Here is a 13,321-nt window from a genome sequence, read left to right on the forward strand (position 1 = left end):
TTATTCCAGGTTATTTTTATTAGGAAGTCGTTTCAAGTTCAAGACACAAAGCCGACAAAACGCCACTTCGGAACACATCGTAGGGAAGCGAAAGCTAATTTCAGCCACAGAGTGAGTTTGTTTTCTCTCTCAAAAGCAAGAAGCCGTAGAGGTAATTCTGCCGCAGACTTTGCAGCACGAACCGAAAAACGCCAGTTCTGTCCGAAACCACAATTTGTGCAGTAAAAACACACACACGTTATCCTGGAAGTGGTTTGTGTTTCGGAAAACCTCGTGGCTGGAGCACCAGTAGAGAGGAAGAAGATTGAAAAGCTTTATTTACGCACATTTTCTCTGAACAGCTGTTAATCCGCGGCCTCCAAAGGCTGTCCAGCACAGCGTCTGAAGGCTCAAGATAACTCAAGTTCTTTTTCAAGACACACGAAATATGTTTTGTTATAAAACTATCAGTATCGAGACAAGTGAAAGGTGACTCATCATGGTAGGGATGTCACAGGGCTGAGTTTCATCAGCCCCTGCGTGGTCTCTGCAAGGTACCAAAACTGGCTGAGCTTTCCTGGGACAAATGAAGCTCCCACTGAAGTCAGTTACTTAGAAAAATTAGGCGAGGGAAACGTGAATAGGGGTGTTTAGAGACATAATAAGGGCATCGACAATTTACATCTTTAGGCTTTAGAACAAACTGTTTGACTGAGGCGAAGAAGAAAAGCTGTGTGATGTGCTTTCAGAATTATCACCCGGAGGGATCTGATCTTTTGTCTTTCCTCTGAAAGGGGTGCAAGGGACAGGACTAAATGGGTATTTCTGCTGCCTTAGGTGGCAGGTACTGGTGCAGGGAAAGAACAGCTGGGTTTGATGTCTCTTGATGAGTTAAAAAGACCTTCAGTTACTAAAATGCAGAGAAAACTGCTATTATATCAAGCACCTCACAACAGCAGGAAACAACAAAAGACCTTTATCCCTGGATTCTATTAAAGGCACTAGGATATGAACAACATGTTGATTTCCAGCTTCATTTATACCAATAACTTAGAGAACTAGACCAGTAACAGGCAATATTCTGTTCCTGGTATGCAGTGCAAGTATCCCCTAGACCTAAATAGCAGTAACCCTTGAGCAGTAACGCTCAGCAAAATAAACACACTCCTCAGAGGAATCAAAAAACAAACCACAAACCCAAAACACTTCAGCAGAAAGTTCGGTGGTTCGAGTCTGAATTTATAGAAGGGCTTTTTGTACCACTTTTCCCTGTTTTCCTAAGGCACTGAGATGGTTTTGTACTTCTGGGGGAGTGAGGGTGGGGTTGCTGGGGAAGCAACAGCAGGTTCTGCAAGCTGCCTTGGTATTCAGTGCATCTCAAAGCAGGAGTGGGCATCTTCCAACTTAAGAAACAATAAAGGAGAGAAACTCTGGTGCTATCATTACATTCTGGTGCTGCAAATTATCTATGTAGATGTGTTTAAAATAAATAAAATACTGTCATTATGAGGGGGAGTGAGAAGGAAATCTCTTTATTTCCAGTCAGTTTCTATCCCTGAAGGGCAATAATCTTGGAACCTGAACCACTGGCTACAGTGCTGTTGGCATGGTGCTCTTTTTACTGCTTTTCCTGGAAAGCTGGCTTGCTCTGAGTGGCAAAAATGATACTCTACACAGGTTTCTTCTTTCTGTCAGTATTACCTTGGGAGAACACACCCCAGAGCAGAACCAAAGCCCCAGGTGTACCTGGGAGCCAGGAAATCACTTTGTTGGCTGATTTGGAAAAACTGATTTCCGAGTTTCAGCTGAGACCCTCGTGGATTTGCTGCCACTGTCATTCTCCCAGCTGGGCCTTTCTTAGGAGCAGGGTCCTGTTTCCTGGTCTGCTACTTCCAGAGGAAGATCCCAGGCCCAGTTTTTAACTGGCATCCAGTGACAGAGTGACCCAAGCCTGACTTTCTCCTGGTGTGTGATTTAATGTCTCCCTGCTCAGTTGGCAGTGCCACCACTTATGGAAAAGACAGCAAAGATGTGTCAATTTAACCTGCTGCTTGGAGCAGCAGCACTTATTTCCATTCCTGAAGTGACAGAAAGGTGATGGGAGTTTGGGTTTCTTTTGGAAACACGAGATAAATATAAAGATAAATATAAAGGGGGTATATTCCACACAAACACTTGCACTGGAATGCACATATTTCCTGAAATCCCACTTCATTCCACTGTGTTTCAGTGAAATAAAGACCCCCATGGCTTGTAAATGCTCTTACTCATCAGAATGCTCCATGATGTGTAGTTTAACAGAACTTCTCCCAGTTGTGTGTGGAACAACTGCATCAGAAATCTGAACTAGTGATCACCAGAGAGACAGAGCTGCTATGGGGATATTGTTAGCAAAAAGCTGTTCTCTGAAATGGTGAATTATCTCAAGTGAGCCAAAAATTAAGAAATTCTGAGCCTTGGCTGTAATTTATTTTCCCCTTCTCGAGACAACCTTCCTCCCTCCTAGTCTGGTTCAAAAGGAACATTCTCTTCTGAATAAATATGACAAATAGAAAAATAAAAATATAGAAGCAAACTATGTAAACGCAAGCCCTGAGGTATTTCAAGCACACAGTGTCATTTTTATACCTGACATGCAATCTAAAGGTGCCAGTAAGAAACCTTACTTTGTGGCTCTGTAAAAACGTCCCATCTTTCTTTCCTGCTTTGCACCCACAAGAAAGGGTGAGAGGTTGAGGTAAAGAGCCCTGTGGAAGCTGTGATAGTCACAGAAGCAGAAATTGAGGATTTTAAAGTGCTGTGGGTCTTTTTCTGACCGTTTTCACTCTTTGTTTGGCTTCCACAGGCCAGTCAGATTCCAGAGAGATCTGACAAAGGGGCTGCTTGTCTGGATCTGGGCTCCACTCCTGCACCAGTTTGTAGCCACAGCGAGGCTTTTGGGACAAAGGGGCTGCTGAAGATGGATTTTAGTGGCCCCTTTAACTCACAGTTGGGTTTTTTTTGGTGTCTCTCAGGCTCCTTGGGAAGCTTAAGCACACTTTGCACTGCAATTGCTCCCAAATGACTGCCTTGCCTTGCCAGCTTCCCACCTCTTTCCCCCTCTTCCCTTAGCCTGGATCTCCTTGGACAGGTTTCCTCCCCCAGAGCTTTCTGCATTTGCATGAAGGGTCCAGTCCTAAAAACAAATAAATATCCAGTCTCTGCATGACAGTGAAGTCAGGGGGTCTACTCACATGAATTCAAGTTTGCTGGAGCAGGCCCTTAGGCATTAGTTATTTTTAAGTAAAGTCCAATTTTATTAATTCTACTCTCTTTGGGCTTTGGAAAGAACAGTTACAAAAGGGGTGGTAGGTCTTAACTTTTTACAGTGGCATTTGTTCCTCTGCTAATTCCTGTCAAACAAACAGGGGCTCAGTGTGAGAGGGTTCCAAGCACTGTGTCCCTGTGGGATGTGCAGATTCCTGCACAGGGAGACTCTGGATGCACACACAACATCTTCCCTTTGCACATACTTACCCAGACAAGGTACTGCACATCCAGGTACATATACATTTGTAAGGGCACAGATATGCATGTGCTTACACATGTGTAAACTCTTAATTGCACATATACAAACATTAAAAACCAAATTAGTCTTAGATGAACCTTTTGTGTTTTTTTTTTTTTCATTAAAAAGAACATTTTAAAACCCCCCCCCTTTTTTTTTTTTTTGTTCACTTCAGTTTTACTGTAACTAATACAATTCACCTGATCACCTAATGGGATGTTTTCCTCTCAGTATGTTAAAACACTGATTAAAATGCATTACAATTATTAAATTGGGTAGAAGAGCACTTCTTGTAAGCTTAGTCTGGAACTCCTGGGACCCAGCTGTGCAGTGAAAGTTTTAGATCATGTCTCGTGTGTTACGGATCACACAGCACAGAATCATGCTGAATATCATGCCAAAGATCTAGAAGAGAAGGGATGTGATTTAGGGATCCGCTCACAAAACAGTGATAAAACAATCTGCATATCAGAACAATCTGAAGGCTCACATGGCAGAGGAGTGGCTGCTCCCATCTGCAAACCCCAAAACATCAGGCAAGTAACCCGCAAGAGATTTCACTGATCCTCAAAGCCAAGATTTTATCTGCTCCTCGTGGTTTTACTGCTCTTTCTTCTAAATGTCAAGGCCACCAACACTGCCCCAAACGTTATTAACATAAATTTAACAGACTGAATAACAGTGGCTGTTGGTATTCTCCCCTTGTTGGTATTGCACCACAGGGTTCTGATTTGCAGGATGATTTTACGTGGAACATTATACAGGTTTGAGTGATTCCAGAGGGACCAGGTTCCTGGAGCTGGTGCTGAGCACTGCAGATGTGCTGGAAAACTCTTCCTGCTAAAGCCTGGTGAGCTCCAGCCTGAGCATCTGCTGCATCCCTGGGTCGGGGTGACACCTATTGGTCACAGCTCTGTCCTAGAAAACCTGATTATGAACTGTCCTGCAAATGGTAGGTACTCTCTATTCCTCATGAAAACTAAGGAATGGATCCTAAAGGATTTAAAGCATCAGTCTGTGGAGTTGTTTTGGGATAGATGAAATGCTGCTGTGGCCTTTTGCTTTTCAGCTTGGTTCATGTGCACTCCACATTCCTACTGTTACAAACAATTACAATAAGGTTACCACTGCTTTGGACCCTGTCTAAGGACACAGGGTACTGGGCTCAAGCAGAGGTTTGAAAACATGGATTTACTCACTGTGATGCCAGCAATTGCAATTCCAACAATTCCAACTAAATGCAGATTAGTATCAATTACATTCTGAATTTCAACCAGGCAGTTCTGTTAAAGAAAAAAAAGAAAGAAGAAAAAAAGAAATTTCTTTACTCCTAGAAAAAATTACATTCCAACCAACTCCATTAACTGTTCTCAAAGAATAACGATAAATATGAAAAAATATTGCAGTCACCATCCTAATTCCTGCACTTGAGCCTTGTGTTTTGTTGGACAATTTTCACAGCATATTCCCTTTTCTGGTGAGACATCTGTACCTCTTGCCTGTACAGGCTGACACAAGTGCTTTTCTTACACTCGGTTCTCCCTAAATTTAAACTCTTTTATATAACAGGCCAGGAAGGAATCTCATGCTGGAAATGGCAAGGTGGAAAAAAAAAGGAAGTTCTTCCTTTCTTTTAATTACAGAATGTCTCCAGTTTTTACTCACCAATTGGCATGAAAAAGGGCTTAGAACAACCAGGACAGAGGACACTTACCTTTGGCAGCTGGATATTCTCTGGACAGGGTAATGCCACTTGTTCCACGTTACCTTTCCCACAGCACTGGAGCTAAATGAGAGAGAGAGAGATGAAGAATCAAAGAAGGTGAAAAGCCACAGACTGTTTCATACTGAAAATCAGTTACTACTTTCAAACTGAAAGTGAGACAATAAATAAATAAAAAAAAAATAGAATGAATAGAGATCAAATAATTTTATTCTCTGTATTAACCAGTGCCTCTGGTAGAGTTCCAGCTGTGTGGGATGAAATTCTCAAGAATGAGTTTCAGTTGTCTGAGGCTGCAGCAAGCAGGCAAATTTGTATTTACAACAATGCCCAGAAGGGATTTTTATTACAGTATCTCATGACAAAGCAAACAAGTGGATTGGGGAGAAGCCGACCCGTGGCTTGCAAGGAAACAGGAGTTGTTAAAGGGAGAAAGCAGAAAGGTCAAGTATCACACACAGAATTATGGGCAATGCACAAAAGCTGCAGCAGAGAATGCTGGAATTTCATTTCTGACACAACATCGTGCTGGGTTTGGAGACGGTAATAAATCAGTGTTTCAGAGGGTTTGTTTTTCCTGTTTGCCTATCTCCCAGAAAATGCTTGGAATTCCTCTTTGGGTCAGAAATAACGGCTATGGGAGAAGGACAAAAGGGTCTGAGGTTGTGAAATGTTTGTTCTAAAGAACGTGGGAATTGCTGCAAGGAGCAACAAAGCTTGGGCTTGATCTCCGTGGGAGGCAGTGTAGATATAGGATGGACACAAATAGGATTGAGGAAGTCACAGGTTCCAACTCTGATCCAGACACTCACTTTTTGGGTGGCCTGAACTGTGTCACACATGTGCTTTTGGTTCTTTTCCTACTTGGTGCAGCCAGTGACAGCATCTGCCACATGGTGGGTCCTGGGACACAGGTCACTTTCTTCTCTGTGACAAATGCAGAGGATCCAGGAATTTCTCCTTCTCTCTGCATTTCTGAGTATTTTTCCTTGGATTTCAATACCCCAAAGGGCCATAATACTCATATCATCTGCACAACCAAGACCAGAAGCATCAGGGATTTCGAAGCCTGGCCGGTTGCACTTTTAAAAGTAGAGATCCAAAAACCAGAACTCTGGATCCAAAAAGAAAAAAAAACCTCAGGAAACTCTCAGGGTTGTGAGCTCTGGCTCCATTGTTCTATTCTTCCATACCTCAGTGGGAGGAATTCTGGGTTCTAGTGGGTGATGTGACAGTGGAGCAGTGGTGAGGTGACAAAGGTGAGTACTCACAGCCACGTGGTAGCGATAGATGGTACTGTTGACCTTCCCCCCTGGGTTTTTCATATAGTCATCATAAGCATCTTCGTAGATTTTCTGGGCTTCCTGTATTGCCTGCAGAAATCAGAGTTTCTAAGTGAGTAAGGCAAATCAGTCTTACCACCAGCCCAGAGCAAACTTCCAGCTCGTGTGATCAACCTCCAGGGCAGGAAATTGTACCTGAGAAATGGGTACAGGATTGGAAAGACAGGAGGTTTTGTGGCCTGGTGACATTCAGAGGGTCAGAATGTTCACAGGCTGTGTTCTGTGTTTTGGTTATACACTGTTCAGTAGAGAAGTTCAGTGCCTGAATTTGTTTGCCCTCTTTTTTTGGTGCTCCTTGTAGATGGGAGGTAGAATCACACCTACAGATTTTCTTTAATAGAGGGGGGCAGAAACTGCATCCTGTTCTGGACTTGTGACAACACAAGCTCTCATTGACTCCAGAAAAGAATGTCAGAGGGTCTTCCTGGGAAAAGTCTCCAGGGAAGTTTTCCTATGCTGTAGGTCAGTCAGCACTGGAATCCATAACTGCCCCATTAGCACATTAGAGGCTCTTTGCTACTTACCACTTTCTTGCCTAGAAAGGCAAATACTCCAGCAGTGATCTCAGCTGCAAATATCACCAGCAAGCAAGCAAAGAACTGTGGAGGAAGGAGAGAATCTCACGTGAATATCCCTTGTTCATGTGGGCTGCCAGTCAGCCCCTCGTCCTTGCCCAGACCAACACCCCACATTGAAGCAAAGCTGGGTCTGTACAAAGCTTTCCAAAGCTGGAAACAGGAAAAATGGCAAAGATGTGGCTCAGGTGGAGTTTCAGAGGAGACAAAAGGTAATTCCAGGGAATATATCACAAGGGACAAGCATGGGAACTCCTTCATGCATGGCAGCTCTGCAATGGCAGGGTGGTTAGAGAAGCTGGGTTAGCCAGTTAAGAGGACACAGGACCTGAAAGGTCTTGGACATGAAAGATATTTCCACTAATGACACATTAAATGCTTTGAATTATTACCCTGCTCATCCCACCAGGCCCTTGAAAGCTTTTACTCACTGCTCCAAGCAAGCACTGAGACTCCCGCGCTGCTCCACAGCACCCGAAAAATCCGACTGCAGACATGATGGCCCCTGCTCCCACCAACACGTAGAGTCCTGTGGGAAAACAGAGGCAGGCAAGAATTTAGGAAGGCTTCTCGTGCTCAGGTGGAACTTCTTGTGTTTTGCTTTATGGCCATTGCTCCTTGTCCTGCCAGTGAGCACCGCTGAGAAGAGTCCGGCACCGTCCTCTGACACCCCTTGGAGATATTTGTGTTGATTGAGGATATGATTAATGATTGATCATATCAACAGCCCCCAAACCTGTCCCATTCTTAATTGACTGGGGCTGGCAGTGTGCTGTACTGCCCTGCAGCTGTGGAACTTAAAGGAACAGGGGAGATGTCAGCATAGCCCCATACACAGTTAATATTTAGGATTCTGGCTACTGTTCAGGACCTGACAGGACTAAACTGTAAAGGTAAGGGGAATGGCATTCATCTCTGCCACCTGTAAAACTGCTGGAAATACATTCAACAGATGGTTTGGTATTTCTATGGGCTTTGTTTAGGACAAAAGGAAAGCAGAGCACAGAGTTTCCCTCGTGTCTTCCCAGCGAGGGGACAGGGAGCTGCTGGCTGTGTGCACTAGAGGGCACAGCAAGCCTTTGCTCCCAGCCTGGACTGTGGAAACTTTAATGAGAACCTTTAGCGTGCTCATTTACCAATTTAAACGTTATTTTAAATCTGACCCAGGGTTAGCAGAGCTGCTGGCATTTGCTGTTAGCAGGCCTTGTGTAAAACCCAGACCAGGAAGCCCTACAAGTGGCAGTTTGTAGTTGCTAGAAAAAAACGTAAAAATAATCAATATATAAGTGCAGAGCACCCAGCTATACAAACTTCTGCCTGCTGCCCATTCACTGCCACATCACTGTCCAGGCTCTCTGTGTCAGCCAGGTATCTATCCCAGTCATTGTGATCCTTCTCTTCCCCTCCATCCTTCTGTCCCAGCTGGCTAGAGATTCCTGCTGAGAAATAAATTCTGCTAAATAGCGATAAAACAATTACAATTAATGATTTAATTTTAACTGCTGACTGTGCTGGCAGTTCATGCTCTGTATTTTCTAGATTTTTAATATTCAGCAATTGTCTTTCTAGGACTGAGCTGATGCTTGTACACACATTCACAGCACTGATACACAAAGATATATAAATATGGCTCAGGAGAGAAAGGTCAGCCCTGGTGGAAGATGAATTGGAAAAGACAAAATAAAAGAACCCTCTCTCAGGTGCAGAACCTGCTGCTCAACTGCCAAACACCAACATTGCCATTTCCTCCGATCTCCATGGTGACAAACGCCGGGTAATTACAAAGATGTTTCCTGGACCTTTTCTCTCTGTCACTCCCTGTCCCCGTCCCTGTAATTACTTATCAGGCCACTCAGCAGAGCTATTTTCGAGTCAGGAGTCGGGAGAGGAGTCTCCCCATTTCTTTTTGTCGTTCCCTGCGAGGAGAGCAAAGGCTGAGCTCTGTGAGCCTGGGGGGGTGAGACCACTTTTAGGAGTTTGGATTTGCGTTTGTCGGAGGAGCAGCCTGAGCATTTCACTCGCATGAGTCACAACTGAACCGCTACCTCAATCAGAACTTCCCTTTTAAGGCGTGTTACAGGAAGAACTCACACCACTCACTAAACAAAGCTGAGCCCCACAGCTGAGCCAGCCGAGAGTTTAAAACCACCTTCTTCCATCTTCTTCTGCTGCTCAGGAGAGTTCAGCCCACTCTGTGCTTTCTCAGCACCAGTTGCTGATACTCAGAGAGGTATTTCTAGCTGGAAAATAGGGATGGCACTTCAAATTTCCACAAAAATAAAGATATTTTTTGCTTGTCTGCTATATATACACACACACATGTAATCTTTCACACAGGAATGAGACTTGTGATTTTGGGGTTGTCCTGTGGCCAGGAGTTGGACTCGATGATCCTTGTAGGTCCCTTTCCAACTCAGAATATTCTGTGATTCTGTGAGACACATGAAGAGTTGCTTGGGAAAAAAAAAATTCAAAGGGAATTCAAGTTATCTCTTAGTTTGCCTTAGGAGGTTTCCCAGCACCCACATTCAGGTATGGTCGATGGAAGATGACTTCCAGGGAGGGTGTCAAAGCAGTAGATGCAGAAACATCCTAGATGGTGTAAGTCTATGAGGCAGGGATGCAGTATTTCTTTTCCTAGTGGGCTGCACGCAGCAATGTAGGCATGATCACCTCAAATTCTGAATAAAAAGAGACCTAAACTCTTAAGTGAGAGAAAAAAGAGAGAGTAGAGAGAAAAGAGAAAGCCAAAGATGACAATTTCTGGCACACACCCCTTAGAACCACAGCCTGACCTAAAGCCATCATGCACTGAGAGCCATCCTCAGCCCACTCAGCCTCACCAATGCAAATCCAGAAATTTGGTGGTTTTAATGCTAAACATCCTTATCCAGGAGTATCATGTGGCAGCAGTAACTGAGCTTCACTAAAACCCATCCCTTTCCAAAAAGCAGGGTGGAAAGCAGAGCCTTAATCAGCCTCTATTCATAAGAACTTCCATTGTAAAACACAAAGCCTTGGCACGGCCTCCAGTTTGGCACCCACAGCACGGCAGGGAAACAAGAAAAGGCACAAAATGGAACACGTTGGAGAGCTGGAAATGCACACAGAACAGTTCACCACAGAGCTCAGCACGGCAGAAAAAGGTGTGTGAGTCAGGTCAAGGTTGAGAGCTTGTTTTGGTGGATGGAAAATGATGAGGAGACTGCCCAGCTGCAGCTTTTTGTGCAGCAGAAGGCAAAAAAACAAAACAAGGTAGAAAGGAAGCAAATGTATTTACAGCCTGGGTGAAATTTTTCCTCTCACTTCTTCTTGCCTCTGTTCATTTACTGTAATTTGGGCACTTTGATCTGTGTCTGCTCACGAAGAGCAGAGAGGGTTTGATGTGCCACTCCTCTCTGAGGTTGTTGGCAACACAGAACCCAAACAGGAGCAGAGAGCAGGAGAACTGGGAATACTGAGAGCAGGAGCACTCGATCCAGGAGGGCAAAGCTGGACCCAAGGACAGGGACCTGCCATCTGTGACTGCCCCCAGCTCAGCAATATCTATCACACCTCCATGCAGGACCCACAGACAAGTCACCCTCAACCCCTGAATGCAAAGGGATGAAGAGGCACATTCCAAAGGGTCAAATCCATTCACCAATCCAACAGAAAATTGGTTGCTCTGAGCTGACACAGCCGGGGCACCAATGACTGTGAGAGGTTCTGGAGGAAATAGGGGCTTCTTTGTAACCACAAGAGGATGAAGAACAAAGTGTCACAGGACTGGGGGTTTTTGGACAGAGCCTGTTCTCTTGACCTTTTTTTTGTGTGTGAGGAAATATTGAGGGTTTGGGGTGGTTGGTTTGTTTGTTTTGCTGTGCTAAGTCACCCCCACACACACACACACAGGGGTTTTTATAGCTGTGAAGGGAAATAAAGACTTCCACTTTTAGCAGTGAGTCAAGGGAGAGAACACCTGATAAAAAAACTGATTTCCCCTCTGGCTATAAAATAGTGAGTGTAAGGGGGGAAAGCCCCTTCTTCAGCCTTTGTTCTTTGCAAAGCCATTGTGTCATTTTGCAAAGGACACAGTTGGAAAGCAATAAAGCAGCAGCTTTTCTGTATATCTGATCTTTTGATTCATCCCATGGGGGAAATCATTATTTCCTGGAAGGAAATTGTCAAATGGGGGTATTCCCTGGGAAAATTCCAACAGGAGGGATTCCCATTTTCTAGCAGGCTCCGCTTTGCAGTTACAAGGGGAATTCAGAAGTTATCTGGCAATCTCAGAGCATCCTGTGGCTCCCAGCAGTGAAGAATGGCAAATCCACAGCCCAGCAGACATCTCTGGATTGGTATTTGTGCTCATGGCACAGAGTTCTTCCCTAAAATACTGTTTCCTCTGGATATGGGCAATATCCCTTCCGGGGCTGTACTTGGAGACAGTGGATCTGTGAGTGTGAAGAAGCACCCCAAGAAGGATTGAAGATATTCTGTGTGTTATTTCTGGATGAACAAAACCTCTGTGATTAGCAGTGATGCAAAATTCCCTCATTTCAGACCAGGTAGAAGAGAAGGATGGAACTTTATAACTGCTGACTGCAACGTGTCTTTATGTGTGTGCCAAGAGCCAGGGAAGGATCAGACAAGGCTGGTAGAGATCTAATTTCAGAGTCTGGAACAGAACCCACACCCAGAGCTGCTTTTTGTTTGTTTGTTTGTTTGTTTGTTTTTCCCCAAATCCTCCTGAAGCTTTTGAGACACAAATCCCTGCCCAGAACCTCCTGCAAAGAGCAGGAGCAGACAGACACACAGTGTCTCTGTCTGGCTTTATTTCACACGGGTTTCTTGTTTACCTGGCTGCTATGGTCACTTTCCATTTTAAATAATTCTCCCTTTTTTTTTTTTTTTTTTTTTTTTTTTTTTTGGCTGAGTAAATAACAGTGAACAAACCACCAACTGTTCATAATCCACTGAGAAAACAAGCAGCTCTGTTCTTGGGGTGAGGGGACCCAGAGGCAGCGATGGCAGGAGCCCGAGAGCCCGGATGGGACTTGAAGGGATTTTCCTGAGGTTGTGTATTCCTTCCAGTCCAGGGGGTAGATGTGCTCCTCCACTGAAGGACTGAGGCTCTCAAGCCCTCAGGAGAGCACCAAGGAACCTGTAGCACAGACACACTACTGGAAAATATGAGAAACACACGTAGGAGTTGGAAATAACTGGCCAGACAGGGACAGTTGTGTGTGTGTGGCACTTGGCAGAAAAGGCTGTTTCTGAAACAGGCTCGTTACTAGACATTTCCATTGTATATTTATCTATAAAATACATTTACAAAACTGGAGAAAAGCTGCAGAGGCCTCTGAAGGAAGATGGATTTCTGGAGAATTGGAACGTACCCTTCGTTTGAGCACAATGGACGTACAGGAATAAACGTCTTGTGTGAATTCAACGGGGATTTCGTGCTTAATCCTCCTGGAACCACAAAAGCATTACAGGCACCAGCCAGTTTGGAGGCTTTCTGCTGAGGCACAGATCCTGAATTTCAATTTAAAAGCAGCCTCAGTGCAGTGCAACATCCCAGTCCACTTCCTCCCCTTTCCCCCAGAACACCACGTCTTGCTCACCTGCCTCTCCCAACCCCAAATAATTTACATCCCAAATTCACTTAAGCCAAGCTGATACCAAAGGCCCTGTCAGTGTCTGCCACCCCACACCAAACTGCACTGAAATCAGGAGTAACCAACACACCTGTACAATTCTGGCTGAACTTCACAGAGTCCTGTGGCAACGGATTCTACAATTTAATGACGTGAAAAGTGTGAAAATCTTCCTCGTGTGGGAGTTGTTCAAAGTGCACACACAACAATCATAATCTTGTCAGATGTCTGAGCACTTTTTCTAGTGTTATTACATCCTTTTTGAGCAGAACCACAGAGCCTTCAGGACACTGAGGGCGCTGGGGATGCACAAAACGACATGAAGGTTTTTCAGCTGAATTCCCATTTCCTTCCTTAAGAATTCCTGACATTTAGATGCCTTTCTGAGTGCAGCTGAACAAGGCAGTTGGTTGTCAGGAGCAACTGACAGCGAGTCTAAGATCGTGTTCCTGTGTGGTTACAGCACATTTGAAGCCTGTCAGTGTTTATTCTGCTTACATTATCTGCTGCCA

At 44.5% G+C, this 13,321-nt stretch overlaps 1 protein-coding gene across 1 annotated transcript in view; it reads right to left on the reverse strand.

Moving 5' to 3' along the window:
* The window catches only part of TSPAN2 (tetraspanin 2), a 21,009-nt gene continuing 7,688 nt past the window's right edge, over positions 1 to 13,321 (reverse strand). Inside the window, exons 3-8 of the mRNA XM_050327001.1 lie at positions 7,599 to 7,696; positions 7,117 to 7,191; positions 6,521 to 6,622; positions 5,241 to 5,312; positions 4,726 to 4,809; positions 1 to 3,931 (exon numbers count right to left, since the gene is read on the reverse strand). Of these exons, the coding sequence (XP_050182958.1) occupies positions 3,866 to 3,931; positions 4,726 to 4,809; positions 5,241 to 5,312; positions 6,521 to 6,622; positions 7,117 to 7,191; positions 7,599 to 7,696 (497 nt within the window). The 3' untranslated portion in view covers positions 1 to 3,865. The remainder of the gene's footprint in view (positions 3,932 to 4,725; positions 4,810 to 5,240; positions 5,313 to 6,520; positions 6,623 to 7,116; positions 7,192 to 7,598; positions 7,697 to 13,321) is intronic.

Source organism: Myiozetetes cayanensis, unplaced genomic scaffold (genome assembly GCF_022539395.1).
Source record: "Myiozetetes cayanensis isolate MyiCay16 unplaced genomic scaffold, myiCay2020 scf32, whole genome shotgun sequence".
Taxonomy (NCBI): domain Eukaryota; kingdom Metazoa; phylum Chordata; class Aves; order Passeriformes; family Tyrannidae; genus Myiozetetes; species Myiozetetes cayanensis.